This window comes from Ammodytes marinus (assembly GCF_949987685.1).
Source record: "Ammodytes marinus genome assembly, chromosome: 18".
Taxonomy (NCBI): domain Eukaryota; kingdom Metazoa; phylum Chordata; class Actinopteri; order Uranoscopiformes; family Ammodytidae; genus Ammodytes; species Ammodytes marinus.
In genome coordinates, this window is record NC_137222.1 from 24,667,499 (window position 1) to 24,685,900 (window position 18,402).

Consider the following 18,402-nt stretch of genomic DNA (forward strand, 5'->3'; position numbering starts at 1 on the left):
ATATAAACAAAGATAGTAGTGCAGAGGTAAGATAGTTAATGGGGAGGAAAAACCAGGGTGGACAGATGGGTTTTGAGCCTTGATTTAAAGGCAGAAATGGAGGGGGAATCGCATATGCCAGGTGGCAGTTGGTTCTACAAGGGCGGAGCAGCTAGTGCAAAGTAAATTTCTGAAAGTTGTGCCATTGGCATGGCTGTATATGCTGGTCACCAAAAGAAAGTGATTGTCTTATCTCCATTCCACTTAACGACACCACTGATGAGAGTTCAGATGGCCAGAAGGATGATGATGGTGACTCTGTCATTGTGAGCTTTGCAGGTAAAACCATTAGATCTGCTAGGCCTTGTTTAAGAAAATTGTCCTTCAATCTTTGTAAAATATTTACTTTATTTACTTTAAATAAACCTTAAATAAGTAATTGTCTTATGGATTTGTCTTGCATTACAGTTTATGAGATATATATCAATGGCACAATTTACCCCATGGTATTCTCTCCAACGGTACAACTTACACCGCACCGGGGGCAAGTTGTGCCACAAGTCAACTTTTTTTCCGAAAGCTATATTTCTTCAACAGTTTATTCCAGATCCAAAGTTTTTATTGCCAGGGATGCACAACACCCTGAGATATATGTACATATTTGAGTTGGAGACTTTACTGTCAAGGCCTCACTTTAAAGTCACTTTGAGTAAAAAGTGGCACATCTCACCTCACTCTCACCAACTCTATGGGGTATTTTAGGTTTTGCTTGTCTGAGTGCATTTGATTAATTAGCATTTTTATGTTGTGCCTAACTGACACCTGAATACTAGAGTATTCACAGACATGGTCAATAAGATGATAACTTATCTTTTTTTGGCAGCCAAGCCCAACATTCGCCATTCAAAACAAAGTTTTATTCATGCAAAATACTAAACAAAGTGATTAAAAATTCATCTTATCTTATGTTTGGTGGCCTACTTTGGAAAACACAAGCATTCAATCAAAAAGACCCAAGCTGAAAGAAACATGTTCCCAGAACATGACATCCATTATGTTCAGAAACAAGTTATACATATGTTTAAGTGGTGTGATATCAGTATGATTAGCTTTTGATCATTTGTGTTTTGATCTAAGAGTTATCCTTGTTTCTAATATCTTATCATTGTTTATAGTGTGTTTCCTCTTGCTCGTCATCACTGTAAATGACGTTATTGTTTCTATGTCAGATGTTTTCAGTGAAAATACAGTTAAAGGTGGAGTCAACAATTCTGGAGAATGCTTGTTGTCAAATTCACTTTTTGTACTAAATCAGTGAACATCTCCTCACAATCTGCGGCAGTCACCTGTGCTGAAAGGAACACCCAGCGTTAATACTGCACATCATACATACAGTACATGATTTCGAACAAAATGATTCCTTCCGACCCAGGCCTGTGTCATGATTGAAGTATATAATAAATATTATTTCCTTGTGTATAAATACAAGTCAACGATGGTTTTAGAAAACGTTATATAAAAATTATATTTAAGATACATTATAGAGTTCTTTATTTTCATTTGACCACAGGTTCTTTTTGGTTGACTATTTATTTATTTATATTTATGTTGTCCTTGGATTTTCTTTCCTGTATAGGTCTGTCCTTCAGCCATCTTCTAGTCTTTAAACAGTATTCCTTTTTACAGGAGTTCAAAGAGTGAGCATGGGCCATAGCAGGTGTTAATCCAGCTCATGTTTTCCCATGCTCTCTCTCTCTCTCTCTCTCTCTCTTGCTCTCTCTCTCCCTCTCTTGCTCTCTCTCTCTCATGGCCGATTACCCTGTGTGTGCGTCCCCTGTGAGCTGGGAGGGCAGTGTGTGTGTGTGTGAGATCAGTGCTGGGCTCATTAGCGTGGGTACTAGTGAGGGAGTGATCGAGTGAGTAGCATGCCAGCCTCCACACACAGGACGGCAGCATGTCCATACTTTAGGACTTCTTTTCACTTCTTTTCTGCTACATATTACCTTGTGTGATCTTGTGAAGACACGGGTGACTAGTTTTTTTGTTTTACCATGGAGTTGGGAAAATTTCACCTAAATCTAAAGACAGTGCTGCTGACCATGATGATGTTCAAATGGGGTGAGTAGTAAAAAAATATTAGAGTGTTTCATTCAGATATTTTTTTTTACTGTGTGCGATATTAAGTACTAAGGTACTGTAGAGCACATCCCCATAGAGATTCCATGTGGCTATATCCTTGTGGTTTAAAGTGAGTGTATAATCCCTTTTTCTGAAAGCAGTCATGTGGAATGGAAAAGAGTTATTACAAGGACATTGATGAACACCCACAACAGCTTTTTTTGTTTGTTTATTTATTTGACCTCACTTATACTTATTCTGTGCTCATTTAAGGACACAAAACACAACAGTGGCAATTCATAATTTATTGTATGGTTCTGAGGCGCCCTGAGGATTAACACTTTCCATGGTCTAACGGTGAACAGGAGCAGGGCTTAGGAATGTCAGCAGTGCTCTCAGAGATGCTGATCTACAAGTGTTTTTTTGGGAGGTGCTTATTGGACTAGTTTGTGTTCCCACCACAACATAAGGGCACTCAAATGGATGGAGACAAGTTTGGGGGGGGGGGGGGGGGGGGCGCTTTGTCCTTTGTCACTTAAAACAATGATGAGGGGAGATTGGCTAGATTCCAACTAACTTTCGCAATACTGAGAAAAACCATGGAGCCATGAACATTTTGGAGGTTCATTATTTTGATTAATAAACTGTTGGATGATTGGTGATCGTTAATGGTATAGGTGCATGATGTCCATCCTGGGAGAGGGATCCCTTCCTCTGTCAACTCTCCCTGAGATTTAAAAAAAATAATGTAAACCCGATAAAGGGCTTTTACTGGGAGTTTTTTCTCAGCCGAGCTAAGGGTCTAAGAGCAGAGGGTGTCATACTGTACGGAATGTGAAGCCCACTGAGGCAAATGTCTATTTGTGATAGGCCTATTGGGTTATAGAAATACAACTGATTTGATTTGATTTGATTTTGGTGTGGTTTTACTTTTTGCATTTCATTTTTCTGGTTCTCACCGGCCCCCCTTTCAATTAGATTTGACACATGACTAGTTCATAATGAGCGGCAGTGCTCCTCAGTCATGCATAGGCAAACAGGGAAAACAGGGGATGGGATCGCTCGGTTCATCTCTGTCTGTGCCTGAAAGGAAATGCAAAAACAAGGTCATAGAATGTCCAGAAAGTTTACTAAAAGTTAGTTTTAGTTTTTTGTAGGAAGTTTTTTTTATTCCAAATAAACACAAGGTAAACTTTGCTCATATGACTCTGGTTTACCGACTATAGGAATTGTATCAACGCAGGGACTCTTTCATTGTATTGTCATGTACAGGAGACACTGTATTCTCTGAAGTTAGCCGGTATAGTTTTTGCAGAATGCTTTGATACATGTTGCAGAATTTGGCTCACTGTGTCAAAGCTTAACACACAGGCCGAATAAGACACAGCACTAGGAGATAAACTTCTAACATATAAAGCTTTTGAATCAAAACCTAACAATCCCTTTTCAAAACTGTTTTTAGCATCAACATGATACACACATGCAGCATGTGAATAACTCTTTTTGCAAGAAGTGTGTTGGAGAATTTCAAACAGTGCAAAGCATATATTGTATTTGTAGGGTTGGTGCTTTGGTTTTAGGGCATGGTTACAATAGTTAGAGGTTGTGATGCTTTGGTCATAGCAGTCACTTTTAGTGTTAGAGCATCCGGGGAAAACTGTAATACAAAACACAACACTTTTTAAATATATTTGATTCCTACCACACATGATTTTTCGCAGTCAGTTCAGATTCAGGCTGATATCACAGGAAATGTGTACAGTGCTTCTAATGTTTTTATACCATCCATTCACCTATCCATCCATCCATCCATCCATCCATCCATCCATCCATCCATCCATCTATCTATCTATCTATCCATCCATCCATCCATCCATCCATCAATCCATAAACCTAACCCACTGTGTGTGTGTGTGTGTGTGTGTGTGTGTGTGTGTGTGTGTGTGTGTGTGTGTGTGTGTGTGTGTGTGTGTGTGTGTGTGTGTGTGCGCGTGCGTGCGTGCGTGCGTGTGTGTGTGTGTGTTTCAGAAATGACCAACAAAAATCAACCAATTATGAATAGTAAAAATGTGTAATATCAATAAGAAATTGCCCACAGTTAGCAATTATAAAAAGTGTTAATAGTGACTTAAGAGTAATAGGTGACAGAGTGGACACATGGGTGAGGTTGAAGCTTGAAGCACTAATCTGAGCAGGTATCCTCCTGCCACCCGGAGATTAGAGCAGCTTGGCCCAAAGAGGCCGGAGGGATTACACCATGGGAAGGCTGTGGAGGTCAGGCAGGCCACAGGCAAACTAGCTGAGGTGAAAGGGGGGAGGGAAAGTAGACGTATAGAATGGAGTCTAGAAACAGGGATCTTTAAAGAGGAGAAGAGTGCTATACTATGACAGAGTGAGAGACAAAGATGAAGTCAAGTCAAGTCAACTTTATTTATATAGCACATTTATAACAGCCGAGGCGGACCAAAGTAACAGTTACAGTAAAATAAGTAAAATACATTACATCCAAAACATCAAACAGACACATAAAAGCAAGAATTAAAACTAAATTAAAACACAAAACAATAGTAAAAGTTCTAGTAGACACTGTTGGGATAGAACGCTCTCTACTAGAGATAAAAGCCATGAAGAATGAAGAAAAGTAGAATGTATATAATTAAAGGTGCACTATGTAACTGTGGGTGTCAGAGCAGTGAACATTTTCTACAAGTTCTATTCTCATAACTGATTAAAAAAAAACGTTATTCAAAGCAAAATGTGATCCCTGGAACACTGTTTGAAAGTTAAGAAGCTTCCTGAAAAGTTACAGTTTGGTTTACAAACGTGTTTTAGTCTTAAGTTTTGTTCCAGCTTCCCTTAAAATAATTTAGTTTTGATTGATGATTATTACATTTTAAGACTTACATGCATGTTTTGTAAAGTAACTGTAGGCTCTGCAAATGTAACTCCCCCCTCCTCTGAAACTGCATAGTGCACCTTTAAACATTTATATTTAGGAAATGTTTATGAGAACCTCACAATTTTTTCCCTTTTTGCACTGATTTGGAAAGATGAAAAACTCAGATATAGAGGTAAACATATGTCGAAACATTTTTCTAGCTGATTTAATACCTTTAATATATCGAAAACAGACCAATAAAATTTTGGTATTTGGACCAAACAGTATCCAGGCCCAGTTTGGGCAGCAGTATGCAGTCACACCCAAATGTAACTCAGTGAAATGAATTCCCCTTGTCCCCAAAAGTTAGTGGCCCTGGAAGCTCGGTGACATGGCTACTTAAAGGTATAGCGTCAGTGTTTACTATTTGTTGTGGTTGTGGTGGGTTTCTCATCCCCTTACAAAGTGGATACAAAGAGGAAAGGTCAGGTTGAGTTATGTTGGGTGGTGCCAGACAGCTAATATGTTAGCTCCCCCCAAACCTCTTTTCATCCCCTTTAGACGTCAGCACTGTCCAGATGCTTTGCTATTTGTTAACAGTGTGAATGTGCAATGTCACAGTTGACCTCTGTAATAAGAGTTACTGTAGGTGTTCGGGTTATTTTTGCCATTTGATTGCAGCCTTTTTACAGTTAATTGTGTGATCAGGAGGTTAGCATGTTCAACGGACTAAAGGAGGGTACTAACAATTGACCCTGAATTAAGGTACAACATGGGTCATAACTTTCTCGAAGACAGATAAAAAAAAAATATATAGTATGGGAAATATCAATACACACTCACAATTCGAACCTATCCAGATGAATGCTGTGGTGTAGATGTTGAATGTTCTCTGATAAGATAACAGAGGGCCTCACCAGTCGAATTAATATACTTTATTAAACAAATGGATGAATCAATCAAATCTAGTTGAAAATAGAGGCCTATAGTAACACTTCATGGTCCCTTCATGGTAAGAGGATGGCATGGTATCTGTATGTTTGACCCAAAAGTACTTAAGTTTCTTACCAGGCGAGTAAAAAGATCACCTCCTCATTCAATTAACATGTTGATCCTGGTCTACTTGCATTAAGGAGACCTGAAGTTAATCTCCAAGCCCTCCACAACATGCCACCTGGAACTCTGCTCTAACACTCTCTAACCCTGACCTGTTACATTCAAAGACAGTTTGTGTTCCACAGTTCACACCCATAGGAAGGATATGGACCTCAAGCACAATTGGAAATGACACCAATCTTCTGTTTGTACAGGGCGACACAGGGCAACAGTTGTTAAGCTGCCCTTACCCGGCAGACGATATACAGTACCCATAGATCACCTGCCAGAGAATATATCAAATATATTACAACAAATCATGTTTTTTTTTGGCTATGTATAGGACGAGGGAGATGTTGACTGCTTGTGGTATTTCTATGGTAATGTTGGAAATTCTAAAGGCGAGACACTGCATGTGAATAGGGTAACATTTTTAACTTATATCATCATGAAACTTTGCCATTTGATTACTTACATTAATTAAAATAAAGATTTGAACAACATTTCCAGAAAAGTTTGGATAAATGTGCATACGTGGACATATTCTTTTTATGACAACCACATATAAATGATTCAGATTTAAAGGTAGTTCTTTTTAACATCAGTTTCTTGGTTGTTTTCTTGAAGAGAAAAAAAAGAGTCAATTAAGGCGCACATCTATCCTTCCTCTACACATACTTAGGCCTATGTACAAAGTGAACTGCCATACACAGTTTATTTCACAAGATGTCTACTGTAGAGATTATGCAACAGTACAGAGTAGTCAGAACAACTGGAAACCATTTCAAATCTTTTCCACAGAAATGATCAATAAATAAAGAGAGCAGGTTTGTGTTTGATCCTATCAGGCCAATAATATCAGTGTATTACTGTACGCGGCTACTATGACTATGTGTAATTGTAAAAGCTTTTTTTTTGTCATCAGGAATTGACTTGATGTTGTCTGTGGGTTCATTGATGGGTATTCACAATTGTTCTACCTTTTGAAGAGGGTCTCCTGGGCTACAGATTCTTTAAACTGTTAGCAGCTCTGGATCAGAGAAAAAACTACTGAGGAGACACTGCCCTCCAAAATGGTACATGACCTAAAGAAAAACCGGAGACCAAAAGCACTTGAATAATAAACTACACTTAGGGCCACATCCACTAAAGGATGGCGGCGGCTAAACCGGTGCACTGTCAGAAAAAGATAGCTCCCTATCCACAGATGTTTTTAAATGAAGGAATATTCAAATTCCAATGAAAAATTGCTATGTTCCTATGCAAATAAGCCTCGTTGCAAAGGCCAGCGCTAATTGCAACAGGCCGTTTTAGTGGAGCAATAACCACTTATGAAAGGCGTGTACTAAACTCCTGCAATCTTTCTATACTCCCCTTCTCTCTGTCTCTCTCTCTTCAACACTTGTTAGCTTTAAATGATATTGAATTGATATATTATGGGGGAAATCTAAAGGAATTGGGTTGTACTTTTATAGGAAAAAAACAGTTATCAAGCCCCCCCTATCTGTGCATGCGCCTGTAAATTCCATTTTAACCTCTTTTATATTAAAAGGGTACAATGGCGGGAAATCGTGGTTATTATAGTATATCTCTTGGCTTGCATTCTGAACCCCACAGTCTGTGATGACAGGAAGACCACAGTTATGAAAGGGACAAAAGGTTAGGGTTAGGGCAATAACCTGTTCAAATAATAGCCCAAAGATGATGAAGAAGAAGAAGACATACTTTATATATCCCCGGGTGGTAAATTCAGTTAACACTATTTTATTGTACACAATTACACACACAGGCCCAAAACCAGCGACCCTCCAGTCTCTAGCCCAAGTCCCACACACTGAGCTACTGCCGCCTGGATGGCCACCTTTTGCAACAAACAAAAAACAGTGACTAATCTCTCTCAGCAGCACTGGCATCTCATTAAATATTTGACCTCTCTCTGTCCCCCACTAACTCCCTTCACTGTTAATATCTTCCACTTCAGTGAGAATTTGCAAACAGGACACTGATCAAAGTGTCCGGGTCTGGGGGTGTGGGGGGGTTGTAGACGGGGGCCGTTTGGATTGGCCTAATAACAGGAATGTGGACTGATTCCACAGAGGTCTCACCTGATTGGCTGGTGAGGGGACACAGCGTATGTATTGTAAAATCCTTAACGAAACAGCCCCCCCACCCCCTCTGAGTGTTCAGAAGCACTTTGACTGAAATGACATGCAGGGCCCTGCATGCTGGCTCAGAGTAGGTTCTATTCATGGAGGATAATGCACAGTACTGTCATTATTTGCTCTGGCTACAAGCTAATTGACACAAGAATAACAATAATGTATCTAGCCATGTTGGGTTGGCCCAGTGTTCGTTAGAAGTAACACTGGGGCCTGCTCTGTTTTTTTGTAAAACAATACTTTAAATCATACTAGTGGCCCCTAGAATGCTGTGTACATATTATGAGATGATACAGGGCACACTATTTTAAAGATGAACCCTCTCTTTGTGATATTGTGGGATTAAAACTGCACCTAAACCTTTATTTAACACTATTGGCCCGTCCAGAGGTTCCTGCCACAGCAGATCTGTACTGCTTCTCTTAGAATATAAAAGAAAACCTGGGGGTATATTTTCTAAAAGTAAAGATACTCAACTGTCAAAGCTTTTTGAATTTGCTTCAATGCAGGCTTATTGGAAAGGTCATCAAATAGTCAGTTCAATAAGTTCAATTCAATTCAATTCAGTTTATTTAAGAAGGGGACAGTGCAAATTAATAAAACATATGATCATACATGGGTTCAAAATGCCAGAATTAGCCAAAAGGCTATTGTGTAGTCTCCTGACATCGATGTTAAAAGAAAATACAATTAAACTAAATAAAAAAAACAACAACATAAACATGACAGAACCAATTACATTTGATAACGGATTGGTGAATATAATAACTCTTTGGAAGACTTAAAGGTTCAGCGCTTTTAATTTATTAGAATATTTCAGAACAGAATTGGTAGAAATGGAATATAATATTCACAAGTATATTTTAATTGCATATCGTATATCGGGTGAAAATAATAAGTTGTTTTCTTTGACCTTAGAATGAGCCTTTTACAGTATATCTACATCAGAGTGGGACACTGAGGCTAGCATGTTGCACCGCCATGTTTCTTTTATATACTATCTATGGTTTCTACAATAGATCAGAACGGACAATTAACGGCTTTACACATTTTTAAATAGGTCACCCAAAAAGTTGAAAAAAAATATTGTTGACCTCTTCTCATGAAATTATTTTAATAATGTCAATAAGCCACTTACTCAGGTTTTCCCACATTACACTGCTCCTACCCTACCTACATTGGCTACCGATGGCTGCTTTATTCCAATTCTAGTCACTAGTACTATTGGTGACTGTGCTGCAAATCCTACATCCTACATACATGGATGGGTGGTAGAATGGCCTAGACGAAAGAAGCACCCGTCCTGAGCTCCGCCCCCGGACAGGAGGGTGATATTTGTAAAACTAGTGATGGCTGCTATTACATACAGTTGTCTCTACCACTGTGTCCTTGAGCAAGGCAATTAACCCATAACTGCTCCAGGGGCGCTGTACTATGTGTGAGGACCCCCTCTGAAGTGGAAAACTTCAGAGGGGGATATGCGAAAAGACAAATTTCACTGTAGACATTGACTAATAAAGTTATTTAACTTAATCCTATACATCCAGGACATGGTCAAAACATACATGGGGCCAGGGTTACAACCGCCAGTCCAGACAAGTAGCATACTGTATATAGAAGGCTTTAGTAGCACACTAAAGGATCTAATCTGAAGTTCAGTGTCAAAGGATGTGAGAGGGGATTAGAGGGTCAGAGAGGAATAGCTGTAGCAGGTTTAAGAGCAGATGATCTAATTTAGACACATAGTCATTTTCAGCTCATCCACTTGTTTGTCACTTGCTTAATGTAGACATGTTAGGTATTGGCCCAACAGCACAAACTCAGTCATTTAACTGACCTGACATGAACCATGGTCTCATGATGTTATGTGTGCACTCTATGCCCTCAGGCCAAGACACCTACAGTAGTGCAGAATAAAATATCTGGGATATCCGAAAACATCCTGATACAACAAACCGATAGATATACTGATGCTTCATCACATAGGTCTCAAAATGTTTTACATAATGTAAATGTGTTTTTTTCTTATTTTACACACAAAAACAAATATTTGACACAAAAAATTATTGTATTTTATACCTACATTTGCCAGTGTTCCAACAAGATAAGAGTATGCATAATAATAATATGTTCATTTTTTTTACAGAAGAGACTTCATATCTGCAATTAGGGTCAGGAAAAAAGAGATTCTATTTTCAGTAAGCGGAATGGTCAGTTTAGCTAACTTCCTGTCACTGACTGCAGTTAGCAGTCCCCTCCCTCGTCCCCACGTCACCACATTAATGCACTGCGGTCTTCAAGCAGCAAGTTATCTAGCAACATCTCAGATCAATAATGCTCCGCCATTGTAGGCGCATATACATTCACCCATCTGTTGCTCTCTGCGCGTGCACTGGCAGTGAGACGGGTGCCGGCATTCTCTCTTCTGATTGGTTATCAGTAGTGGGAACCCCGAAAAGTTTATTTGACGATTACATGCAGAGCGAGTGACTGAGAGATCGGCTTTATGAAACGCGCACACTATATAAGTGATCACTGTACGAATAAAGAGCGATTTCACACTTATATTAAAATAAATAAATCGCTTACTTCACCTTTAACTTCTATACTGTATATCGGTATTGATATCGCTCGTCAGCTGAATGAGTTTTTCAATGTCGGTATAACAGATATTGGCAAAAAAACAAACAATAAGTTGCATCCCTAACCTACAGGTTTAGGATTTTGAAAGGAGCACTGAATAACAGTTATTGCTAAATTGTTATCAGATATCATAATGCAAAACTGAAAGACAATAATACTCATATAGTTTAGAAAACTACCCTAAGATGTTTTCCTATGATAAAAAAAACTGTAGTGTTCTTAATTCACAAATATTTTTGATGTTTTTATTCCTATCAAGTAGGGGAAGGTGGGGTGATTTGTGCAACTTTTTACTCAAAGTGATTTTAAAGTGAGGCCTTGACAGTTATGTCTCCAACTCAAATATGTACATATATTTCAGGATGTTGTGCATCCCTGGCAATAAAAACTTTGGATCTGGAATAAACTGTTTAAGAAATATAGCTTTCGGAAAAAAAGTTGTCTTCTCGCACAAATCACCCCACGACAAAGTCACCATCATCATCTTTCTGGCCATCTGAACTCTCATCAGTGGTGTCGTTAAGTGGAGTTGAGATGTCACTCTCTTCTGAGCTACTGTAGACAATCACTTTCTTTTGGTGACCAGCGTATACAGCCATGCCACTGGCACAACTCTCAGAAATGTACTTTGCACTAGTTGCTCCGTGCTTGTGGAACCAACTGCCACCTGACAAATGTGATTCCCCCTACATTTCTGCCTTTAAATCAAGGCTCAAAACCCATATGTACACCCTGGCTTTTCCTCCCCATTAACTATCTTACCTCTGCACTACTATCTGTGTTTATGTGGATGTATGGGCTTTACGTCTTTTATTTTGGTTATTGTTATTGTACCTTCATTGTTTACCTACTGAATGCACTATGTACAGCACTTTGGACAGTGCAAACTGTCATAAATGTGCTTTTCTAAATACATTTTACTTACTTACTTACTTATAACTCACCCAGGCCCTTGCGCACAAATCACCCCATCCCCAGAATTTTGGATAATAGGCATGATGCAGCAATTTAGGGTTGACATTGTGCTAACTATATAGACTCAAAGTGTAGCATACCAAAGCACTAAAACATGTGTCAAATGTTTTCAAATGTGTCTATAATTGTTCAGACACAATAATCAAAAAACCTTGATCATGGAAATTTTACTTTGAAAGGCAAAACACAGTTTTTTGAGCTTAAATGTGCTTATATCTTATTCCTTGTGTCTCCCTTCTTTACAGGATGAGTCAAATGGATGGCTCTTCTTAAATATGTGGTCACATTTCCAATTTCTTCCACGGTTTTCTAGAAACAAGGGGTTTTGCAACTTCCAAAACGCACAAATCACCCCACCTTCCCCTACAATCATTTGGTTTGATTTTATTTTTTAGCAAACAACCGGCGTTGTTATTATTAGAGATTCCTCCTACTTGTGTGCATATCATGTAATTCCACATTAGGTGAGGAGTCTAACTGGCTGTTCATACCGTCAGTAAGATTCAGGGCCAATCAGAGCAGACTGGAGCTTTTTGGAAGGCGGGGCTTAAAGAGGCAGGTTCTAAAACATTTCAGCATTTCAGACAGAGGCTGAAAAGAGGAGATTCAACAAAGCCACTGTGAGAAATTTCAACCTGAAAATGAGCACAATATGTGACCTCTAAATGAATGTCTACATGTTATGGTGTGGAGTTCTGAGAAGAGTCTGAAATCGCGCACTTCTGTACTTACACTTACTTTTTTGAGTGCACTTTGCGCAAAACCGGAGAGTGTGCCAAAATGCATTGCACTGTAAGTTCCTCGGTCGTGCACTCAAAACGGTCTAAAACTTGAGTGTGGAGCGATGGACACTTTCCACACTCAACAGCCGCGATCTTGCCTACGTAGCGGAGAGGACGGGACATTAAAATCAAAATAGAGAAGCTTGAAGCAACCGTGGAGACGGACGCGCTCTACAAAAGTTAAATTACACATTTGTTTTGTTTTTCCGCAACTAACGTGTCAGTTTTGGCTATCGGTAAACACAAGCAGAAAAAAATACCACCGAAGAAGAACCGTCAAAATGCAAAGTCATTTCCGGTAGGTGCGCGACGGCAGTTTGGACAGTGCACTGTAGAAATGAGAGCACTGTGTCTATAAGTAAGTGTACTGTTGGGATAATAAAGTGCACTCAATGTAAGTGAACTTACGTAAGTGTGCGATTTCAGACACAGCAACTATAGTGACTTACTTAGATTGCTTTATTTTGAAAGGTGAAAGTATTCAATATTATTAGGGCTGTCAAGCCATTAAAAAAATCTATCTAATTAATTACAGGCTTTGTGATTAATCAATCTAAATTAATAGCATACTTTTATGACACTTTTATACCTGTTTATAAACAGCTGTATAGCCTGCTACAGTTTGTAGCTGCACTGCCACAGATGCCTATGCCGATTCATTCACCATCGTTGTACTCATAGGCAAAAATATTGACACACACACACACACACACACGGGGCGGGTGTCCGTTTACGCGGGAGACGAGACAGCTGGCAAACAAAATTGTACACACGGAGGAAGATTGAGAGATACTTTTGAACCTACATTGTTGCACCCACTAAATCAATAATGCACAGACACTGCGGAGAATAAAGTAAGATGTCTTCCTACCTTCATGCTTATTTGCCCGAAGCATCCCATAAAGCGTCCATAGAGCCCTCGGCCCCGCCCTTTCCCCCAGCTTCTCTCTTTACTTTTCTCCCTTTCACCCGTGTGGGTGTATGCAAGCTACAGGTTCTGCTCAGTGCAGCTGTGCACCACTTTTGCACCGGGTCAAAGGGCATTATAGAGGTGCGATTAATCTGCGTTAATTTTTTTAATCGCGTTAATTTTTCTGTGATTAATTAATCGAAATTTACGTGTTAATTTGACAGCCCTAAATATTATACATACCAAAATATAGAAGAAGTACAGGTATTCTGTGGGCCCTCAGATCTGGACCTCTTAACATGCTTGAATTAATCCTCAACATAACATTTCCTTCTTTTCTTTCTCCAGGAATCTTCTGCACAGCCACACCCGACAAATGTCTGTCTGCACCCTGCCATAACGGAGCCAGCTGCGTGGACACCATGGACGACTACGCCTGTATCTGTGCCAAGGAGGAGGCGGTCCTACACATGGGAAAAAACTGTGACCAACTTTACGACGCCTGCTCCTTCGGTCCATGTGAAAACTGCGCCAGCCAGCCGGGCACCACACACTACCACTGCACCTGTCCAGAGGGGATGACCGGCGACAACTGCACCGAGGAAGTGGACGAGTGTGAAAGCAACCCGTGCTCCGAGCCCCGCTCCCTGTGTGTGGACCAGCTCGACGGATACTTCTGCAGATGTCCGGCCGGGTACGGAGGCCTGGATTGTAGGACGCACGTGACCGACTGCATAGACCGACCCTGCGCCCACAACGGGACCTGCTTGTTACGTCCAGAAGGGTTCCAGTGCCACTGCGCACCGGGCTACGAGGGGCAGACGTGTGAGGAGGACGTGAACGAGTGTGCGTCGGAGCCCTGTCAGAACGGAGCCATCTGTCTGGATGGAGTGGCGGAGTTCCACTGCTTCTGCGTGCCCGGCTTCCAGGGCTACAACTGTGAGATAGACATCAACGAGTGTGCCTCCAGACCCTGTGAGAACAACGCCACTTGCATCAACGAGAAGGACCACTACGACTGTGAATGCCTGCTGGGATTTGCAGGTATGTATGTCCAGAAGTCATACAAACACATCAGGCATGGACCGGTATGATATTCAGATTATGATAACCTTAAAGAATAAATACCTCGGATTCAACGTATACCTTATAACGGTATGAACTGAAAATAATAGTGGTTTAAAGAACTTGACTTTTTCAAACCGCGATAAACCTTGAAACCGGTTACCGGTCGGCCCACACACACACACACACACACACATTTCATCATGCACTCCGGGAAATAGTGTCTCGAAATGTCGAGAATAAAGTGGAAATACAATTTTGTGAATAAAGACTGAAATACACGGTCGGCCATGAAGTTGGAATAAAATATGTTTTATCTTCTCATGAAATGTCTTTGATAAGGTGATTTATTCTAGATAGAAAAAGTACATCTTCTCAAAACTTTATTGATCATCAATCTCATCCAAACATATCAAAGTGAAAATTAAAGCAAAATTAACCTTTGCAAACTGTATATTCAGGTTAAAAACAAAATTGGGGCAAGCAGGCCATGGCATCTTTTACGCCCCTTCTGCATCAAGAAATTCACTGCAGCTGCCCTATGTGGTCTTGCGTTGTCGTTTTGCAGCTTAAAGTTGTTCCCAGACCCTTCTTGCTTGTGGGAGAAAATAGTTCTCCCTGTACAGTGTTGATGTCCATAATGAAAACCGGCCCATACCATCACTGAGCTTCACCTGCTTGAGTGGTTTCCTGGATGCAGTCATCATAGAAGTTCTAAACCACTTAATGGCTACACCCTTTGTCTTCCATCTTTCTGGTCAAGGGTATAGCGGCTCTTATCCATAAAGACAACATGTCGCCAGTGTCCAAGCTGTAATGTGTGTCAGGGGGGGCCATACTCAAAATTAGTGAGTGAGGCCGTGTCTGAACTGCCATACTAGCGTCCTACATCCTACATACTCATGCATACTCTCTACTCAAAGATCGATTGTGTATGCGAGCTGCGTCTAAAACGTTCTCAGTTGAAGTATACTCAAGCAATGAAGAATTTATTCTTCTTCTTATAAGATTCAGGCAGTTTAGACACTGTTAAGCTTATAACCGCCCTCTACAGGTTAGATATTGAACTAGATTTTTACAGTCCTGTGTTCATCATCTGTGTTTTAGACCTCTTGTTTTATAATAATGATGTTTTGAGGCGGAGGATCCCTCCGACGCTCTCTGTCCGGCTCATCAGCACTCAGCTGTCTGTGAGTTGAGCTGGACGAGCCGCGGTGTGTGGAACAGCGATCTGTTCTGATCTCTCTCCACTATCAGACTCACTTCACTCATTTCACTTAGTGACTCTAATGTTGTTAGGTATTTATCTTCATCTCTTATCTATTGTAAGAGTGTATGAATGACTGCACGTACAGTTGTCAGATCGCGGAACCCCAAACAATGTTGTTGCCTAGCAACTTGCTCGAAAATATTTCATTTTCCTGGGCGGGTAGAATTGACCCAGTGCATTGTGGGGCGGTTGAGTAGGAAAAGTATACAATCGATTCATACCCAAAATCTTCCCGGAAGTTAGTACTCATCCGGGAATTTCTCACATACCCAAACTCGCATACCCAACCGTCACATACTCAAATTGAAGTCAAAATGAGTATGAGTAGGACGTTAGTATGGCAGTTCAGACACGGCCTGAGTGATTTTTGAAAGAGTAATGTTAGACATTTGTATGCATTAAATACCCTTAAAGTTTTGTGTTCAATTGACCAAGGTGCAAACATTTGAACCATTCCATTGTTCAATACCCCCAATTTTGTTTGAACCTGAATACACGGTTTGCAAAGGTTAATTGTGGTTGCGTTCCAAATCGCATACTTTCTACTATATAGTATGTAGAAAGAAGTACCCGGATGTCCTACTTCATGCGGCCAAGATTGTTAGTGTTGAAAACTGCATCCTATTTGGGCAATTCTGACCCACAATCCAGTGCGCACGTGAAGTGACGTCACATCGACGAAGCCTCCATATGAAAACAAACGGGGATGCGACGGATATAAAAGCAAGAGGCAAGATCAAGGCGCAATAGAAAAAAATAATTGGAACGCAGGGATTATCTTTGCCACATGTCAGTCCCTTCACTCCCAAACTATCTGGTTTACAGTTAAGGCTAGTGTTATTTTATTATTTTTCAAACTCTCAAAAAAGCCTGGGAAAAGTCCCAAATCTAGAATGTGTCTAGACGCTTAATACTCTCTGGCCTCCCTACAGTGTCTGTAACTCTTAGCTCCAAACTCTAGGTGTTAATCCTCTAAACACCAAAGTCATTTCCCTCAAACAGCTGGTTACTGTAGTTTATGGCGAACATTACTCAAACAAGAGGAAAAGGTGCAATTATTTATAATTATTATAACTTCAAATTGCATAATGGTTTCTCCTAATACATTGTTTGCAAGGCTGGATAACTAACGATCCCCGCCCTGCCACCTGTGTCATAGTTGTTGTGTCCTCCTTGGGCAAGACACTTCACCCACCTTGCCTCGTGTGAATGTCGATAGTTAGCCTGCTATCGGTGTATGAATGTGTGTGTGAATGGTAACGTGGGAAAGGGAACAGGTCTCCCTTGAAAAAGAGTCTTCGGACTCAATGGGATTTACCTGTATAAATAAACAGGCAGCATTTGTAACTGTAGAGTTTTTTTATTGTGTCAACTGCTTTGTAGTAATCTGCTTGATTACATTTTTGTTACAAAATGACCTAGCTCTAAATACCTTACACATAGTAGTTGATATTATGCTTACATGGTGCATATTCCTAGATATTTCAACTGAAGAAATTAAAATGTTTTTTAAAATGATTATTATTTTACATTTTTAACACTTTGTTTATTGAATTTCCCAATGACAATCTAGTAGATAGACATTTGGTTCACATCATTTGTCACAGTTTAACATGTTTTAGGACTCAGCTAAGAATTATCAAAAAATTACAAAAGTTGGGCCATATAAATTGAAATGGTTTTAGTGTTGTTCATACAGTGAAACTTATTGTACATGCGGACTTTAAAAAGCTGTAGCTATACAGATGAGTCATGATGAGGCTTGAAGCACTTTTGCAGGGACTAAAAAATTATAAGGAAAAAGGGGGCACTCGTGGTATAGTAGTCAGAGCCCCAGCAGCTCGTTGCAGCAGACCCGGGTTCGAATCCAACCCCGGTCGTTCTCTGGATGCCATTCCCCTCTCTGCCCCATTTCATCTCTGTCTCTCCAGAACTCTTATTAAAGTTAAAATGCCAAAAAATAATCTTGAAAAAACAAATGAAGGGAAAATAGCTATGGTGAAATGCAGTACTATTACTATAGGGAAAGTACAGTATCTCCCAAAAGTGAGTACACCCCTCACATTTCTTCAAATACTTCAGTATTCCAACATGATAACGACCCGAAACACACCTCCAAGACGACCACTGCCTTGCTAAAGAAGCTGAGGGTAAAGGTGATGGACTGGCCAAGCATGTCTCCAGACCTAATCCCGTGATGTCGTCATGAATGAGTGAAAGAGGATTCCAACGGCAACCTGGGAAGCTCTGTTGAACTCCATGCCCAAGAGGGTTAAGGCAGTGCTGGAAAATAATGGTGGCCACACAAAATATTGACGCTTTGGGCCCAATTTGGAAATTTTCACTTAGGGGTGTACTCACTTTTGTTGCCAGCACTTTAGGCATTAATGTCTGTGTGTTGAGTTATTTTGAGGGGACAGTACATTTTCACTGTTATATAAGCTATACACTGACTACTTTACATTGTATCAAAGTGTAATTTCTTCAGTGTTGTCCCATGAAAAGATATAATGAAATATTTGAAGAAA

General features: G+C 40.1%; 1 protein-coding gene across 1 annotated transcript in view; it reads left to right on the forward strand.

The window, feature by feature from the left end:
* Positions 1-2,030: 2,030 nt before the first annotated feature.
* The window catches only part of crb2a (crumbs cell polarity complex component 2a), a gene marked incomplete at both ends in the record, with an annotated part of 39,455 nt that continues 23,083 nt past the window's right edge, over positions 2,031-18,402 (forward strand). Inside the window, 2 exons of the mRNA XM_080047159.1 lie at positions 2,031-2,097; positions 13,888-14,583. Coding sequence (XP_079903285.1) covers positions 2,031-2,097; positions 13,888-14,583 — 763 coding nt within the window. The remainder of the gene's footprint in view (positions 2,098-13,887; positions 14,584-18,402) is intronic.